This window comes from Tachypleus tridentatus, chromosome 12 (genome assembly GCF_004210375.1).
Source record: "Tachypleus tridentatus isolate NWPU-2018 chromosome 12, ASM421037v1, whole genome shotgun sequence".
NCBI lineage: Eukaryota > Metazoa > Arthropoda > Merostomata > Xiphosura > Limulidae > Tachypleus > Tachypleus tridentatus.
Window position 1 is genome coordinate 118,781,592 of NC_134836.1, and position 20,898 is coordinate 118,802,489.

Consider the following 20,898-nt stretch of genomic DNA (forward strand, 5'->3'; position numbering starts at 1 on the left):
CTAAAATGGCGACCATGTTTGGTGTGACAAGGATTCGAACCCGCGACCCTCAAATTGCGAGTTGAGCACCATAATAATCTGGCCATGCCAATCCTCATTACTTTTAGAGTCGATAACACTGACGTATATTAGGAGAAAGAAATAGGCATTAGGTCGGTCAGTATAATAAAGAACTGGGAGATAGATATACAGAAACAAATAACTGTTGTTTGTGATTGTTTAAAATATTGTCTTATCAACAATACATCGAATTCTCTTTCAATAAATTTTGTTTGTATAACATAATTACTTCTTAACGATATTGTTTAAAAGTCGACATTGTTCTTTATTTTCCTCAGCTATAATAATAAACGTCGAACAAAACTGATAACAGGTTTGTTCCCTTCTTTCTTTATTGTTAAGTACAAAGCTACACAATTGGCAACCTTTGCTGTATCTACCACAGTTTTTAGTGTTATAAGCCTCTAGACTTAACGCAACCATTAGGATGCGTTTCAATAGAAATTTTCTCAGTGGCACAGTGGTATGTCTGCGGACATATACTGCTAGAAACCGGGTTTCGATACTTGTATAAGTTTGTTGTTAAGCGCAAAGATACACAATGGAATATCTGTGGCGCGTCCACCGATGGTATCGAAACTTGATTTTTAGTGTTATAGGTCTGCTGAGCAACTGGAAAGGAAATCTTTCCTGGAAGAATAAATTGCTTTTCTCAATAGTGAAGGTTTAGAATTTATTAATAAACATACAATATGACACATAAAGACAATTAACTGGAAACAAGAGTTGTCCATCTTGGGTTTACTTACTGGTATTTCTTATGTAAGCACGGACACAGAAATGTGACGATTGTTTTCCAGTTAAGTCACTGTGTTTATAGAGTAAACTATAACACCATGGAATTCACTTTTGTAGCAGTTTTCCGTTTCTACGTCATACTTAACTGGCAAGTCAGACTAACACGACCTCTGAATACACAATCGTGAAGAAAAATAGGCCTAACTTCAGTTCGTGATTCTTGCTTTGTGACCTCACTAGTATTTGTTTTCAATATTATATTATTTTTTCACAGAAATTATTGCAACGTTAGTTTTCATTATGACCTGCTTTGTCCAGAGAAGTCGTCGCTATCAAATCGGTACGCGTGCAGCTAGTAGTTTAGTGTTAAGATGACCAGATATTTTTAACAAACTGTTCACTGCACAGTTTACAGTTATGTTGAAACACAGCTTATGGTAAACGCTGTGATTAATCATTTTACGTTGTTTTTATGTATTGGAATTTCTTTTGTTTCGAGAGGTTCGTGTAAGGGAAGAAGAGAAATGTTTGCGCAGGGCGACACCTTGTGGTGTGATCTCTCACCAATTGAAGCCTCGAGATTTGCAGAATAATTGGTGGATGCATGACTACAGTACCTTCTGGTCAGGTGAGAACCGTTGTGATGCCATCGAAGATTAGCTCGCAGATAAGCGTTTCTCAGAGCAGACTGAACCTAGAAATAAAACCACAAACTATGTTTAGCCTTTTATGAACATGTATGCAGTTTAAAAAATAATAAATTCTAACAGAATGCATTTGAAGACACATAGTGTAAGATGATCCAGTAAACAATAACCGTCAGTAATGAAATATTACTTTGATTATGATGTTTTCAGCCGCGGCAGAGTGGATCATAGAAGGACTCCGAGTGTTTTTTTAATTTTTTAAGTACAATCTTTTAGCTCATGACGCCATCTCTTGACTGATTTGAGATTTATTTACCGTTGCGACTGCTGAGTATTACGGTATGTTTCCGCTCCGCACACCGCAGAGAATTTTTGAGGTGTGAATAATAATATACATCAAATAAAAAATACGTAACGTAAATAAATAAGGAAATTCTGATTTAGTAAAACACAAAACAGCGTCGCGAAAATGTATACATAAAATAAGCATAATTTATCGAAATAACTATGTTTTAGCATGTCAAAATAATGGGAAAACAACAGATTTTAGAATATTAAATACAGAGCAAAACAGTTTTCGTATAGAAACTAAAAACGATGTTAAGTTTACATCGGACATGAATAAACAACTTTTGTTCCAACGAAGAAAGAAACGCCATATACTTGGTCGTGTCCAATCAGCATGAACTTAGTTGCACGAGATAGGTTTGTATTTCTAAAAATAGATTTCGCCACGTGCTACGTAAACTGAACGTAACAACATACACATATATTACGTAGAACAAAGCAGTGTTTTATCAATAACAGCACTTGAAATCTCAGTAAACAAAACGAACATATTTCGTTGTGTTGGTAAAATCAGTTAGTAGATATAATCTCGGTAACAGAATAACTTTTAAAAACCTGAAATGAAATTTCGTTCAGTGAAAAGAAAACGTGTTGTCGCTTTTGTTGTGAGTTAGTGCCACTGTATATATACGCATGAAAAAAAAAAAAGATTCATTACATTCTATTGTTTGTAGTTAAGTACACAGTTACTCAATGGGCTGTCTGTGTAGTGTCCATCACGGATATCGAAGCCTAATTTCTAGTGTTATAGGTCCGCTGAATTTCCGCTGTGGCAGTAGAGGGCGTTAACCTTTGGAATATAATCTATGATTAATTATTAATCTACGAACATGATATTTTCTATTAAATCGAGTGGCATAACTAAAATAGTTTGTTAAATAAAATAATAAACTTAATAAAACATGAGACGAGAGAAGAGTACGATATCGAAAACAAATTATTTATAATCTTAAAAAAGAAATAAATAAAGTAGAAGAACAAAAATGAAGCTACAAGGACTGGACTGATAATATTAATTAGAAATAGATGGACTGAACTGATGGATATTTACAGATAACTATATCTTGTAAAAATATTTTAAAATTTCCCTGATTGTTTGTAGTTAAAAACACAGCTACACGATGGGCTATCTGTGCTGGCTCGGCATGGCCAAATGGTTAAGATACTCGACTCGTAATCACGGGTTTGAATCCCCTTAACTCCAAAACATGCTCGCCCCTTCAGCCGTGGGGGCGTTATAATGTGACGATCAATCCCACTATTCGTTGGTAAAAGAGTAGCCCAAGAGTTAGCGGTGGGTGGTGATGACTAGCTGCCTTTCCTCTAGTCTTACACTGCTAAATTAGGGACGGCTAGTGCAGATAGCCCCCGTGTAGCTTTGCGCGAAATTCAAAACAAAACAAACCAAACTATCTGTGCTATACCCACTACGGAAATTGAAATCTATGTTCTAGCGTTATAAGTCCGCATACATGCCACTGTCCCACTAGAAGATTGTTATGCAACATAGTGGCTTATACAAAGCTGTTTAAAATTAACAATGAATTAAATATACATGAATACGGACGGAAAGGAAAAACTTGTGATTTTCTTTGAAAACAACAACAAATAAATAAATAATATGTAACCAATAATTTCAGAATTAGTAAGCTTTACATTTTAAACATTTCAGTCATCACGTCTTTCGCCCCAAGTTAAAGCAGATTTCATGGTTAGTAGATGTTTACATTTTATACATTTCAGCCATCAGTTTTTGTTTGTTTGTTTGTTTGTTTCTGGTTAAAGTAGGTCTTAGGGTTAGCAGATATTTACATTTTAGACATTTCAGTCATCAGATCTTTTGTTCCTGGTTAAAGTAGATTTTAGGGTTAGCAGGTATTTATATTTTAAACATTTCAGTCATCAGATCTTCTGTTCCTGGTTAAAATAGAATTTAGGATTAGCAGTTATTTATATTTTAAACATTTCAGTCATCAGATCTTTTGTTCCTGGTTAAAATAGATTTTAGGGTTAGCAGGTATTTATATTTTAAACATTTCAGTCATCAGATCTTCTGTTCCTGGTTAAAATAGATTTTAGGGTTAGCAGTTATTTATATTTTAAACATTTCAGTCATCAGATCTTTTGTTCCTGGTTAAAATAGAATTTAGAATTAGCAGGTATTTATATTTTAAACATTTCAGTCATCAGATCTTCTGTTCCTGGTTAAAATAGATTTTAGGGTTAGCAGTTATTTATATTTTAAACATTTCAGTCATCAGATCTTTTGTTCCTGGTTAAAGTAGATCGTAAAACAACTTAAGATCTTGTTTATAAAAATGAATTTAATACCCTAATCAACAGCTAACACCTAGTTAAAACTAATTATTATTGTTCTTGACGATAGAAATGTTAGAAATAAACATTTAGCCAGTAATTTAACAAATAAGCTTTGTTTATTCGTATCTGAATTTTTTAAGTTCGTACAATATTTATTATTATTCTTTATTATGTATGATATCGCTTCAGTTGTAAATTATTTGCTTATGCAAAGTTTGTGAAAATAATTATTGTGTCTATTTTACTTTCGAAATTAGAAAGTTTATTTGCTAATTAACATTCGTTTTCCATGTTTTTCTCGGTTTTATAATGTGATAAGTTTTTAACATTATCAGTTTTTCTTTACGAGTATTTATTTGACATCACGCAAACACCGTTTATTGTAAATGTTTTCGAACTGTAAGACAACTTCGACCGTTATTCAGTTTTCGTTTCCTCCAACTATTACAACTAGTTTGAATAAAAACGTATAATTGTTTTAGTTACTTGTACTATTTATTCCATTAGTCGTATTTATATAATTTTATTAAAAAACAACACTCCTATCAAGCTAAATCATAAAATTCATACTTAAACGAATTTTTATATAATACTCAACTGAAATATGAAATCGAATTATTAGTTCGTAACTCTATGTAACACGAATTTTGTTCCTGGATAGTATGCGTTATTTCTTAATTGCTTATGTTGTAAAAATATAGAAAGTGGCCATTATTCCCTTCAAACTTTACTTTTGTGACCTGGATATTAAAATTTAGAAATTAACCTGTTTTCTATGTAAAAACGGGCAAATTTGCACATTTACATAAGGTCTGAATAATACAACATATATGAACCAAGATTTACATGTATTTATACTAAAGTTATATAAAAATGTTTAGAAGTGAGTAGTTTTTCGAGATTTGCGACTGTAATGTAAATCACTTTCACGTGTCAGCCCCCAAATATAGTCTCCCATCATGTTTTCGTTATACGCTCCTTGGTAGCGACGTTCAAAGTCCAGTATATCTTGGTGGAAGCGCTCGCCTTGCTCCTCTGAGTATGCTCCCATGTTTTCCTTGCATTTATCAAGATGAGCGTCAAGGATATGGACTTTCAGGGACATCCTGCAGCTCATTTTGTCGTAGTTCTTCACCAGACCATCAACCAGTTCCAAATAATTGGCCCGGCATGGCCAAGCGCGGTAAAGCGTGCGACTCGTAATCCGAGGGTCGCGAGTTCGCATCTCCGTCGCGCCAAACATGCTCGCCCTTTCAGCCGTGGGGGCGTTACAATGTTACGGTCAATCCCACTGTTCGTTGCTAAAAGAGTAGCCCAAGAGTTGGCGGTGGGTGGTGATGACTGGCTGCCTTCCCCCTAGTCTCACACTGCAAAATTAGGGACGGCTAGCACAGATAGCCCCCGAGTGGCTTTGTGCGAAATTCAAAAAAACAAACAAACAAACCACATAATTTTCGGCCTTGTGATTGCACAAAAAGCCCAAAACCACTGCGACAAAGCTGCCCCAAACTTTTTCTTCTTCCTACTGAGCTTCTTGGGGAATTCTGTACACTCCAGGATCTTCATTATTTGTGGTTCAACGAAGACACTAGCTTTGCACTTTGTCTTAGACAGCTTAGGGAAGAAGTCTCGAAGGTACTTGAAGGCTGCAGACTTCTTATCAAGAGCTGTGACAAACTGTTTCATAAGACCCAATTATATGTGCAATGGTGGGAACAACACCTTCTGGTGGTCCACTAGTAGCTCACACTTAACATTGTGCCTCCCCACAGAGAACTCGGTCCTTTGCAACCAATGCTTCCTGTTGTAGTGCACTGCGGTGTCCCTGCTGACCCAAAGGCAAAGATAACACGGAAACTTGATAAAGCCTCCTTGGAGACCCATCAGGAATGCCACCACTTTGAAGTCTCTGATAACCTCCCAGCCATACTCATCATACTTCAAGACAGATGCTGTCACAGAGTAGTTTTTCGCTCTTGTCTTGATAAATTGGCCACGTACAAAGCAGAATGCTCATAGCTTTTTGATGCCATCTCTGATAAAATCAGATAGGTCTATGTGTTCACTTAGGCAGCTAGAGCTAAACTGAAGTGGTGAGCCCATGTATATATATTACTATGGAAAGTTCTAGAAAATTCTAAAAGGTTCTTGAAAATTCTCGTAAGTTCTACAACATTCTAGAAAGTTCTTGAAAATTCTTGTAAGTTCGAGAAAAATTTTATATCAGCTACTCTGCACCGAATCTACCTGGAATGTTCTGGAAAATAAGTAAATTTGAAAATTTCATTACCCAGGTCACAAAAACAAAGTTTGAAGAGAAAAATAGGTTCCATTTACTTTCGGCATAAGCAATTGGGAAATAACACTTTCTGTCCAGGAACAAGAAAAAGTAAAAATTTTGTTACATAGTGTAATACAAATATTTTGCATCTAGCAAGGTAAGATATTTTAATGTTTCAGATTCTTCAATCTATGCTCAATATAATAGTAATATAAACTTTCATTATAAATCTATATTATATAGGTTTCAGTACGTTATATTATAAATCTATATCATATAGGTTTTAGTACGTTATATTAAAGCGAGTTTGGTTCCCCACTGGTAAGTTTATGGACTTACCAACGCTAATATTCGGGGTTTGATTCTCCGAGTGGACACAGCGATGTGGCTTTGTTCTAAGAAAAAGAAATCGGTGTTAAGCAAGTCAGAAATCAACCATACTCGATGTAAGATCACGTTGGAAGGAAACGTTTTAGGCCTACATCTTGACATTATTTGATGTTTCGTAGAGGTCGCTGAAAACTGACTGCTTTTCATTAGGATATGTAACAGCCCTTTCTAGGACAAAGGATTCAGACACTCAGATAATAAATTTAGAAACTCCAAGAGTATATAACCAATTCTCTTAATGATATTTAAAGAAATGTGTAACAAATTGAGAAACCAAGACCATAAGAAAAGACCTTTAACAAGTCATAAACCATAGTAAATAAAATGCGGCAACTTGTAACAACTGATAATACACGAACATGAAGGACAGTAGTAACTGCCGACTGCATGTCTTAAGTGCCAGTATGAAATATGATAAAAAAAAATTGTGTCGAAACATAGCCACCAGAGTACGGGTTCGCCAAGATAAGATTTTCAGTCATACCTTCTATTCAACTGTCGTATATCCTAAGCAGTTGTAAAACAGAATGGTTAATTCATGCTATTACACAAACACATCAGTCACGTTGTCGCAATTAAACTAGTGAAACGGGCATGGAAAAACCGTTGTCCTCATACACTAAACGGATTATAGAAAGCAGTCAGGAAAGAATAATGTGTTCGTACGTGACATATTTACTCCGAAGCGTTTTAAAATGTACACTACACCGCGGGCCTGTTGTCTTTCGATAAACAGAACATGACCGGACGTGATGATGTGGACCATAACACTGTGGTGAGGCTTTAAAACCGTTTTAAATCCTCCACAATATACACATAGCTAATCAAAGTAACTTTCAGACAGAAACTATTTCAAAAGAAAAATATAATAATAAATCTATAATGCTCATAATTGAGATAATTAAAATTTACTCATTAAATGTAATAATTATAATAATTAGATATATTAATTAACTGTTAATGTACAAAAAATCACTATCTTGATGTGATAAAACGGATAATGTTTTACATGAAAATCTTTATTTACTGTTTTGGCGATGAATTTATTTTATGACAGTTTTAACTGATTAAAATAATGTATAACCAATCCACCTTTTGATATAATCACATACACATATTAATATTAAAAATTAAACACTGTTCATACATTTTGAGGGGGGCTCCATTATCTTTAGTATTTCATTAAAACCAGTAAATGACCCCTTAACACAAAGAGTAAGCATGGAAAGTCTAGAAGGATAGTACCACACTTTAGTTTGACAGAATTTTCTTTGTTGTGAATTTTGCGCAAAGCTTCACGAGGGCTATCTGCGCTAACCGTCCCAACTTTAACAGCGAAAGACTAGAGGGAAGGCGTATAGTCATCACCACCCACAGCCAACTCTTGGGCTACTCGTTTACTAACGAATAGTGAGATTGACCGTCACATTATAACGCCCCCACGGCTGAAAAAGAGCGAGCATGTTTGGTTGAACGGGGATTCGAACCTGCGACCCTCAGATTGCGAGTCGCGCTATCCTAGGCCGTTTCGAGACAAATTATACACGAACATTGCGTGATTACAGTATGAATGTGATAATTATAACAAAACTATGGTCGTTCTTACCTCGGAATTTGTAAAACAATACAGGACAGCCACGAACACCCCCTAAAAGAAACGACATATTTATCGTAAGGAAACTCGTGTAAGAAACAACACACTCACTCTAAGGAACCTAAAATAATCTGAAATTATCAGTGAAAGTATGTTTGTATTTCATAGATTCGTCAAAATATTTACATTTTCATAGATTTCTCTGTAAAGAAGCTTAGATCTCTTGATCTATCCGCCTAGTGACTTAAAATATTTTTAAACTGTTTTATCGATTTCACGAAACGTGACCACCGGAAGTGAAAAGTTATTAATTTTTATCAATTAATTTTACTAATTATTTCTAAGAACCACTGACACTTTCTCTGACCAATAAATTTTTGTCACTGACCTGCCACGATTGGAAGAAAGCATTAGTAAACATGTAGGCTTTTTCCAGATACGCGTGGTCTCGAGGGTTTATACAGAACAGAAGATGGGTGATACCAAGCAACGGAAACAACAAGGCCGTGGCCTTGATGGCCTTCCTGTTAGGAGAAACAAAAATACACAATACTCGACTTTGGGAAGTACAACTGCTGTCCTAGATTCACATGAACATAAGACTTACCTCATCCATCAACACCAAGAGATATGCACGTGAAACGTGCGTATTATGTGGTGATAAATGTTAGTGAATCCAGTATTTATATATTTATAGATATATTTATATTATGCAAAGTAGTTATTTCTTCGAAACTACTCATACGTATACACCCACACATATATGTACACGTCGCCAGATGACAAACCGGACAATAACAGAAGTATGTCTTATCACTGACCTACAATTAATTGGTCAAAAATATCAGATTTTGACCCAGAATGTGTTAATTTATTCGATATTACAGCAGCCAATCACGTTGTACGAAATAGTTAGTGAATCTATTTTTGGTACAGGGCCCAAACTACAAACTGGGAAAGTTGTTAGTTTACTATATAGAAAAAAAAATAATCAGGATAAAACTTAATGACACGTCAAGATAATCAGGATATAACTTAATGACATGTCAATATAATAAGGATATAACTTAATGACACGTCAATATAATAAGGATATAACTTAATGACACGTCAAAATAATCAGGATATAACTTAAGGACACGTCAAGATAATCAGGATATAACTTAATGACACGTCAATATAATAAGGATATAAATTAATGACATGTCAATATAATAAGGATATAACTTAATGACACGTCAATATAATAAGGATATAACTTAATGACACGTCAAAATAATCAGGATATAACTTAATGACACGTCAAGATAATCAGGATATAACTTAATGACACGTCAATATAATAAGGATATAACTTAATGACACGTCAATATAATAAGGATATAACTCAATGACATGTCAATATAATAAGGATATAACTTAATGGCACGTCAATATAATAAGGATATAACTTAATGACACGTCAATATAATAAGGATATAACTCAATGACATGTCAATATAATAAGGATATAACTTAATGGCACGTCAAAATAATCAGGATATAACTCAATGACACGTCAAGATAATCAGGATATAACTTAATGACAAGTCAAAATAATCAGGATATAACTTAAGGACACGTCAAGATAATCAGGATATAACTTAATGACACGTCAAGATAATCAGGACATTACTTAATTACCTGTCAAAATAATCAGGATATAACTTAATTACCTGTCAAAATAATCAGGATATAACTTAAAGACACGTCATGATAATCAGGATAAAACTTAATGACACGTCAAGATAATCAGGATATAACTTAAGGACACGTCAAGATAATCAGGATATTACTTAAGAACACGTCAAACTAATCAGAATATAACTTAATGACAAGTCAAAATAATCAGGATATAACTTAGTGACACGTCAAGATAAACAGAATATAACTTAATGACACGTCAAAATAATCAGGATATAACTTAATGACAAGTCAAAATAATCAGGATATAACTTTATGACACGTCAAAATAATCAGGATATAACTTAATGACAAGTCAAAATAATCAGGATATAACTTTATGACACGTCAAAATAATCAGGATATAACTTAATGACAAGTCAAAATAATCAGGATATAACTTTATGACACGTCAAGATAATCAGGATATAACTTAATGACAAGTCAAAATAATCAGGATATAACGTAATGACAAGTCAAAATAATCAGGATATAACTTAAAGACACGTCATGATAATCAGGATAAAACTTAATGACACGTCAAAATAATCAGGATATAACGTAATGACACGTCAAGATAATCAGGATATTACTTAAGAACACGTCAAACTAATCAGGATATAACTTAATGACAAGTCAAAATAATCAGGATATAACTTAGTGACACGTCAAGATAAACAGAATATAACTTAATGACACGTCAAAATAATCAGGATATAACTTAATGACAAGTCAAAATAATCAGGATATAACTTTATGATGACACGTCAAAATAATCAGGATATAACTTAATGACAAGTCAAAATAATCAGGATATAACTTTATGACACGTCAAAATAATCAGGATATAACTTAATGACAAGTCAAAATAATCAGGATATAACTTAATGACACGTCAAGATAATCAGGATATAACTTAATGACACGTCAAGATAATCAGGACATTACTTAATTACCTGTCAAAATAATCAGGATATAACTTAATTACCTGTCAAAATAATCAGGATATAACTTAAAGACACGTCATGATAATCAGGATATAACTTAATGACACGTCAAGATAATCAGGATATAACTTAAGGACACGTCAAGATGATCAGGATATTACTTAAGAACACGTCAAGATAAACAGGATATTACTTAAGAACACGTCAAACTAATCAGGATATAACTTAATGACAAGTCAAAATAATCAGGATATAACTTAGTGACACGTCAAGATAAACAGAATATAACTTAATGACACGTCAAAATAATCAGGATATAACTTAATGACAAGTCAAAATAATCAGGATATAACTTTATGACACGTCAAAATAATCAGGATATAACTTAATGACAAGTCAAAATAATCAGGATATAACTTTATGACACGTCAAAATAATCAGGATATAACTTAATGACACGTCAAGATAATCAGGATATAACTTAATGACAAGTCAAAATAATCAGGATATAACGTAATGACACGTCAAAATAATCAGGATATAACTTAATGACACGTCAAAATAATCAGGATATAACTTAATGACACGTCAAGATAATCAGGATATAACTTAATGACACGTCAAAATAAATAGGATGCAAGTTAATGACACGTCAAAATAATCAGGATATAACTTAATGACACGTCAAAATAATCAGGATATAACTTTATGACACGTCAAGATAATCAGGATATAACTTAATGACAAGTCAAAATAATCAGGATATAACGTAATGACAAGTCAAAATAATCAGGATATAACTTAAAGACACGTCATGATAATCAGGATAAAACTTAATGACACGTCAAAATAATCAGGATATAACGTAATGACACGTCAAGATAATCAGGATATTACTTAAGAACACGTCAAACTAATCAGGATATAACTTAATGACAAGTCAAAATAATCAGGATATAACTTAGTGACACGTCAAGATAAACAGAATATAACTTAATGACACGTCAAAATAATCAGGATATAACTTAATGACAAGTCAAAATAATCAGGATATAACTTTATGACACGTCAAAATAATCAGGATATAACTTAATGACAAGTCAAAATAATCAGGATATAACTTTATGACACGTCAAAATAATCAGGATATAACTTAATGACAAGTCAAAATAATCAGGATATAACTTAATGACACGTCAAGATAATCAGGACATTACTTAATTACCTGTCAAAATAATCAGGATATAACTTAATTACCTGTCAAAATAATCAGGATATAACTTAAAGACACGTCATGATAATCAGGATATAACTTAATGACACGTCAAGATAATCAGGATATAACTTAAGGACACGTCAAGATGATCAGGATATTACTTAAGAACACGTCAAGATAAACAGGATATTACTTAAGAACACGTCAAACTAATCAGGATATAACTTAATGACAAGTCAAAATAATCAGGATATAACTTAGTGACACGTCAAGATAAACAGAATATAACTTAATGACACGTCAAAATAATCAGGATATAACTTAATGACAAGTCAAAATAATCAGGATATAACTTTATGACACGTCAAAATAATCAGGATATAACTTAATGACAAGTCAAAATAATCAGGATATAACTTTATGACACGTCAAAATAATCAGGATATAACTTTATGACACGTCAAGATAATCAGGATATAACTTAATGACAAGTCAAAATAATCAGGATATAACGTAATGACACGTCAAAATAATCAGGATATAACTTAATGACACGTCAAAATAATCAGGATATAACTTAATGACACGTCAAGATAATCAGGATATAACTTAATGACACGTCAAAATAAATAGGATGCAAGTTAATGACACGTCAAAATAATCAGGATATAACTTAATGACACGTCAAAATAATCAGGATATAACTTAGTGGCAAGTTTTTAAAAGTAAAACGTACACATTTACGTAATAAATTACCACGTGCAAGTAACATTAGTAATTTGTTCTGATATGTAAGAATATACACTATAGTCATACAGGTAATTTAAACCTATATATCATCACAGTTACTTAAATAAGGTTACACTAACCAGGCCCGCCGACGTGGAGATGGTGGCAAAGGTGGTTACGCCCTCAAGTCCGTAAATTACTTTTAGGCAGTATGTTCAACTTTAATCATAAAAGGCATAGCTTTTGGCTTTCTTTGCACGTAGACGTTTGATAAATTGAAAACGATCAGTAATAATTCATATATATCTGTTACTTGGTAGAATTACTTTATCAACGTTTCAGTGCTTGTGCTGTGACCTAAAAACGGCTGTTGCTAAGCCTTCTGCCTTGTTTATGAGTTCGTTGCTGTACTAATTTTTGACCTTCTTTTTAATAAGTTCTTTAAAACTCTTTAAAAAGGTAAAATAGGGGGCCCGACGAGGATGTTTGCCCACGGGCCCATCTGGTTCTCGCCGCTCCAATCAGTAACTGAGTCTATAAATATTCTTACCTGACTTGAGCCGTTTCTATGGATACACTCATCTTCAGTTTCGTAACCAAGATACGAACAATGTTGACCAGGAAGATCGTGTTAATCTGAAAAGACGAAAGAATAAAAGTATTTCATATTTTGCTCAATCTTCGTAATATATTAAACTATTAATACATTAGAGGGCGCAAAAATCGGAATTCTGTAACATTTTTTAAGGTATTTGAAAAACTGATTTTTAAAATTTTTTAATCTCTTGCAAAGCTACATTACGAATATATGTGATGGCGGTCAATATTTTGGCAGTGAATGATTAGAGGAAAAGCAGTCAGTTAAAACCACCCACCGCCAACTCTTGAGGTTCGCTTTTACAGAGTAATAAAGATTAAATAAGAGAGAATATTTATGCTTCCAAATATGATTTTGTGACGAAAGCATCGCGGTTCCTAATACGTAAGTCGCATATAACTAGCTAACGACGAAAGATTTACGAAAGTTGTTTTTCCCAAATTATAAAAGTACATAAGAATAAAATTATCCACGTCCAAAAAACTTGACTACTTAAACACTGATTGTTTGTAGTTAAGCACAAAACTATACAATGGGCTATCCGTGCTCTGCCCACCACAGGTATCGAAACCTGGTTTCTAGCAGTCTGAGTCTGCAGATATACTGATGCGCCATTGGGAGGGCGATTTCTTAAATAATATTTTATTTTCTACTCTAGTTTGCCCCCTAGTGGTGCAGTAGCATGCCTGCTGACTCATAACGCTACAAGCCAGATTTCGGTACCAGTGGTTGGCAGGGCAGAGATAGCTCATTGTGTTGCTTTGCACTTAACAACAAACAAAGAGAACAAAATCGAATATTTAAGTATGTGTAAAGAACAAACATCTCAAATTAGTAAGGGTATTTGAAAACGAAAACCAACTGTAGAGTTAATGTTTTATTAGTTGTGAATATAACTGATGTTTAATTTTATCTCCTAATTCTGTCGTTAATAAGTGAAACTACATGAACTGTATGTGCACCCTACATAATGAAAGAGGAAGCTGGAGAAATCCCATCAGTAGCCCTAGTGGCCACCCCCACTGCCGATCTATATCTAACCATCACTGAATCTACAAAATCTATGCATTTTAAAATAAAAATAACTTACTGACACATCCCAACTCATTTCTTAGTTGATTAAATCACATTTGACAAGTTCTAATGTAACAATATAGAAGCGGGTTACAGTACAAACAGATACATAAATATCTGAATCACCCATCGTGATTTTCCCATCGGTGGGTTAATACCAAGCTCACGGACATAAAATGCTAAAATCTAGGGGTTCAATTACCCGCCGTGAACAGAGCGCAAGTAGCTTGTGGTATACCCTGTCGTGTTTGTATGTACTGTTTCCTTGTTTGTTTGTTTTGAATTTCGCAAAAAGGTGCTCGAGGGCTATCTATGCTAGCCGTCCCTAATTTAGCAGTGTAAGACTAGAGGGAAGGCAGCTAGTCATCACCACCCACCGTCAATCTTGGGCTACTCTTTTACCAAAGAATAGTGGGACTGACCGCCACATTATAGCGCCCCCACGGCTGAAAGGGCGAGCATGTTTGGTGCGACCGGGATTCGAACCCGCGACCCTCAGATTACGAGTTTGTATGTATACTTTCAACCTTAGGATGATCAGTAAGTCGATGCGCCTGTAATCATATGTTTATTTTACACGTAAAGACCCACAAACATTAATTTTACAATTCCCACCCATAATGTTTTAGACTATTAATGTTACAACTTACAACACCAAGAGTTTAATGGTACCAACTTACAACACCAAGTTATTTTACATACAACCACACAACTTACAATACCAAGAGTTTACTTACACTATCGCTCTGAAATCTTACAACTTACAACACCAAGTGTTCAATGGTAACTATTTCAAACATTAATTTTACAATTCCCACCCATAATGTTTTAGACTATTAATGTTACAACTTACAACACCAAGAGTTTAATGGTATTAATGTTACAACTTACAACACCAAGTGTTCAATGGTATTAATGTTACAACTTACAATATCAAGTGTTTAATGGTATTAATCTTACAACTTACAATACCGAGAGTTTAATGGTATTAATCTTACAACTTACAACACCAAGAGTTTAATGATATTAATCTTACAACTTACACCACCAAGTGTTCAATGGTATTAATGTTACAACTTACAATATCGAGAGTTTCTTACAACTAACAATACCGAGAGTTTAATGTTATTAATCTTACAACTTACAACACCAAGAGTTTAATGATATTAATCTTACAACTTACAACACCAAGTGTTCAATGGTATTAATGTTACAACTTACAATATCGAGAGTTTAATGGTATTAATGTTACAACTTACAATACCGAGAGTTTAATGGTATTAATCTTACAACTTACAACACCAAGTGTTCAATGGTATTAATCTTACAACTTACAACACCAAGTGTTCAATTGTATTAATGTTACAACTTACAATATCGAGAGTTAAATGGTATTAATCTTACAACTTACAATACCGAGAGTTTAATGGTATTAATCTTACAACTTACAACACCAAGAGTTTAATGATATTAATCTTACAACTTACACCACCAAGTGTTCAATGGTATTAATGTTACAACTTACAATATCGAGAGTTTAATGGTATTAATGTTACAACTTACAATACCGAGAGTTTAATGATATTAATCTTACAACTTACAACACCAAGTGTTCAATGGTATTAATGTTACAACTTACAATACCGAGAGTTTAATGGTATTAATGTTACAACTTACAATATCGAGAGTTTAATGGTATTAATGTTACAACTTACAACTTTGAGATGTAAAGATAACCCCAGCGCTCACATCACTTGTAAAACTGTTTTAAAGTCTCTTCCTCTTGGAATGAAAGAGTGTAGAAGTGTCAGTCTTATCCCAAGGTAAAATTTACAAATAAAATCACACAGATCTTCATTGTGAGACAATCATCGACTTATACAGATTGGCTAATAATAACTAATACTGCTCGAAAGTTCAGATTTAGGGTAGCTGAAATATTGCTTTTGTTACGTACAGGAAATAGACGAACTTTATTTTATATCTGAAACGCTAATGATACTTTTAAAACAACTAAGAAAGACGTTTCTTTTAACACACTAATGAAAAATAAAGTTATATGAATTTTATCAACAAGTTATTTCTATATGCAGTTGAATTTATTCACATACCGTCAGCGCTGTTAACATTGGACCTGTGATAATCCATATGTAAGATGATTTGCCATAGCCTCTCCAACATGGTGTGTCTAGTACTTTAGAAGTAACTACAGACCAGGTTATGATAAAAACAGCCGGAAGCACTGTAGAATTAGACCAAAAAGTGAACAATTTATGCTAATTACACTCGTACTCTTTCAAAATATATATTTATTTTACAATTATAGGTATTATTTCATTATTTCTAATCTTTCTTTTCGTGTAAGTATGTCACAGTTTGAGAAACTTAATCGGTTTTTAATTGGACTAATTCACGGAAAGCAGTCTTTGATTTCTTGTAGGCCTAAGTTATAAATCTCAACATAAGGAATTTTTAAAATAAGAGAGAGAACTTTCTCATTGCTAATTATGTGCACGTGGGTTTTACCGATGACATTTTTTTCTGACAAAAACGTTTCATAAACTGTGTTTTAGTTCGTATAGTACATTAGTTCATGAAGTTACTTTAGTTCAAATTAAATGTTAACCTAAGACATTGGTAATATCTCTATCATATTTTAAACTCTGCATTTTTATCTAGTTCCTTATGTACATTCGAGAAGTAAAAGCGGGTATAATGATAGTATTTCAACATTAAGTTCCTCAAATCCATTAGCGCCGACGCGTTTCGCTGAATCCAGAGCTCATAAGACAGGCTAGGCCAAACACAGCAATAAGCCATTTATTACAACAATTATATGGGTAATAATTCCTTTTCAAGCTAGCAAAGCATGATTATAATTAATTATACCTATCATAACAAATAGTTTTAGACCTATATCTAAGAAAATGTGGTGTTAAAAATATAATAGGCCTGGTACTAATTTATTATACGTGTATAACTGATTATAACTGCCTTTCTTCACGATGAGCTAAATTTCATAAGGGTACTGAAGTTGTAGGCCTAACTTCTAAATCCCAAATACTTAATAAAACATGTCTGTGTAAATTATATAAACAGTTACAATCTAATGTTAAGAGTTTTACTTAACAATTAATCCATTAGCGCCGGAACTATATATGAACCATATATAGTTCACTCTTAACTATATATCATAGTTAAGCTCCGGGCAAGTTATATTTTGGAAATTTATTTAATTGTCTTACAAAAAAGGTAAAAATTGAAACATGTTATGCATACACTAACTGGATTAAAATTATACGGCCATTTTAAAATTACATTACACCCTAAGAATTCACGGCTAAAATATTTTTAATGTTTATTATTGTGATTTCTATTTTTGTAAAGTGTATTACTGTAAACGTTAATGGTCGTCCTACCCCATCCTAGCAGATAGTAGAGTTTGAACGGTGTCTCCATGTTAAAAACGGACACAGTAATGCGACTGTGAAGAAGTAGGCCTTCCACAAACATCCAGTTGATGCTAGCCATAGCTGCATACATCTTTATTGACAAGATACTCTTACACAGCCAGTCCTGTAGATGCCGCCAAAAACAGTTTATGAACATCAAAAAATAAATAAATAAAATTATTTCCAAAGATTATAATAAAAACAATTAATGAAAGATAATGATCATTCCTTTTTGTTATTAAGATTATATTATTATGGAAAAACAATGAAATAACTTTCAAGCTGTCTGTCTCTTATATGTTATAAAGGCCGAGTATGTTATATTAAAACGATTTCAAAGACTCATCATTATCTGTCCGATGATTGTAGATTTTGCAACATAACTTCCGTAACAAAAGAGTTTGATGTAAATCTGTCATGCATGAAGTACCCCCTTCTTTGCATGCTTTTCATAAGCCATCTAGTGCAAGAGGACAACAGTTTCCTATCACTCGTTTCAACAGTCTGATTGCAGAGAAATACGTAGGTGAATTGACTAGTATGTTTTCATATAGAATAGCATAAATCACCATTCATTCCCCAACTATTTTAAATATGTGATGATTGAACAAATACGTCACTAGAAGTAGCTGGTGTGCATGTAACGTGTGTCGTTTATCCAGACTGGCATCATTTTTAGTTATGATATGTACTTTTGCCTGGTTCATAAAGACGGTATTTGAAACTGACCTTTAGTTTCCACAACTAGGCTACAACTTGCTGCAGGTCTCTTTGTGAATATTCCTGGTACCTCAAGTTGATCCATTTCGGTTTTTTTTAATGTTTTTAATGTTAGACGAATATCTTCATCTTGGAAATCCTAAATCTTCTATCAGAATACATTTTTACGATGTAAGTTTATGTGTATGTTATAAACCCTTCTCATTACTGACACTGCAATAGTTATGTTAATACAAATCAATTGTCAAAATAGAGTTATTATGAATTCAATTCCATAGTAACTTTATACTGACTGCAGTTGTCCGTGATTTGTTTATTTGCACATTCAAAATCATTTTAATATGAGGTACTCAACCCTGTGTAACACTTCAACTAACAAGCCCCTATCGGATCTTCTATTTAGAATTTCCTGTAAATTTCAACAAAAGTCACTCACTAAACCCTATCAAAGCTTTCACATACTTACAAAACCCTAGCAGTTCAGTTTAGTTCAGCACTTAAACCTATTTTACTGCATAACAACAGAAAACTGTCTTATATAAGTCTGTTGATGCTCAAATAAGTTCATTTATTAATTGTATTTTAACACATAATTATAAGGAAATGGACTTTGCTTTTTAAAACAAACATTACTGTGCTAACTTATTAAAGAAGAGGCTTAAATTTGGGTGGTATTTTTTTGTTTTCAACAGAGTGAGTCGCTATTGGACACATAATTTTATTGGAATTATTTAAAGGATTCTTTCAAATTATTGGGTGAAAAGAATTTAAAATCCGAGTACACTATAACGAAACAGTTCATTTCTTCCTTTTACTTTTTCTTACAATCTTGAACACTTGCACACTGTAGTAAATTTGCTGTAGACCTACGTTACGAATTACTTTAACTAACGTAAAACAGATCAATTTACTTATTCAGAGTAACCGAGGTAGTGAACAAACGAACTGGTTCACTCTATATGTTGAAAGTTCCTCTATTCTACATTAACTATCTCGTGTATATATAATATATCTTTGAATAGGGTAAAATATCTTACGTCACATTCTTTGAGTTTTTAGAAGTTCTAATCTTTTCTTAACTTTACGTTATTACTAGCTCCATTTAGCTAACAAACAAATTACAATATTAAAAATGTATAGCATACAATTATATATATATACACACATGTGTTCTTAAAAAAAACTGAGGTAGACAAAAGAAAGAACTATTAAAGATTACTTACGATATTTCCATAGGACAAAGCTGGGTCCTGCAATACTCCTGGGGTAGAGATTACAAACAGGAGAATGGAATGGATAATTAATGCTATTACTAAGTTTTGGTGCACGTGCAGCCGTGGACAGTGTAATGACCTAAGAAGAACAGTATTGTATCATTTTCATGTAGCTTTCGAAAAAAACAAAAAAGGACAAACCAGAGAGGACAATTCGGAAAAAAACAACAACAACAACAACCTGAAACGTAACCACAAACGTGATGAGTAAAAGTAATGCTTTGGTATAATATATGTGTTATGAGCATTAGGGTACTTTAATATGTCTAAGGCCTTTCCTAGTTCGATTTATCATAACTTAGGTTCGTGATATGTACGGCCTTTTGTTTTTGTTTTACGAAGAACAAACTTTGTTCTTTCCTCACAGAATTGACTGATCTTCAGAAGGTCATTTTATTCACCACTTCATTTTATAGAGGTTGATAATGAACCAAGTAGACGAAGCAATTATAAAGATACTTTCGAAGTTTTCTTTATCTGAAAATATTTGAAGTAAATCGCATGGTATAAAGTAGAGAAAGAAGGATTAATATGAACAAAAACCAAATCTGATAAATCTCCAGAAAAGAAACCCTATGATCCGAAACATCTTAAAAGAATACCCCAAGTAAACTTTATCAACATAATTTCAGATCTGCACGATAAATATAAATTTTTTGCTGTTGACTAATACTTCCTTCCGTCTGTACGTATCAAACCACAAAGTTAACCTGAAGATGACCTGAGAAGGTCGAAAAGTTGTTCTCTGCTTTATTAGTGAAAGTGTTAATACCCGTACCAACCGTCCTG

At 33.2% G+C, this 20,898-nt stretch overlaps 1 protein-coding gene across 2 annotated transcripts in view; it reads right to left on the bottom strand.

Annotated features, from left to right (window-relative positions):
- Positions 1-719: 719 nt before the first annotated feature.
- Positions 720-20,898, bottom strand: part of LOC143234492 (corticotropin-releasing factor receptor 2-like) — a 38,663-nt gene continuing 18,484 nt past the window's right edge. Inside the window, exons 5-12 of one of the 2 annotated variants that reach the window (XM_076471888.1) lie at positions 20,059-20,188; positions 18,083-18,239; positions 16,775-16,905; positions 13,542-13,627; positions 8,766-8,901; positions 8,390-8,431; positions 6,733-6,788; positions 1,354-1,492 (exon numbers count right to left, since the gene is read on the bottom strand). In XM_076471888.1, the coding sequence (XP_076328003.1) occupies positions 6,738-6,788; positions 8,390-8,431; positions 8,766-8,901; positions 13,542-13,627; positions 16,775-16,905; positions 18,083-18,239; positions 20,059-20,188 (733 nt within the window). In that variant the 3' untranslated portion in view covers positions 1,354-1,492; positions 6,733-6,737. Of the gene's footprint in view, positions 1,493-6,732; positions 6,789-8,389; positions 8,432-8,765; positions 8,902-13,541; positions 13,628-16,774; positions 16,906-18,082; positions 18,240-20,058; positions 20,189-20,898 lie in introns of both variants that reach the window. The other variant, XM_076471887.1, reaches the window with a different exon arrangement.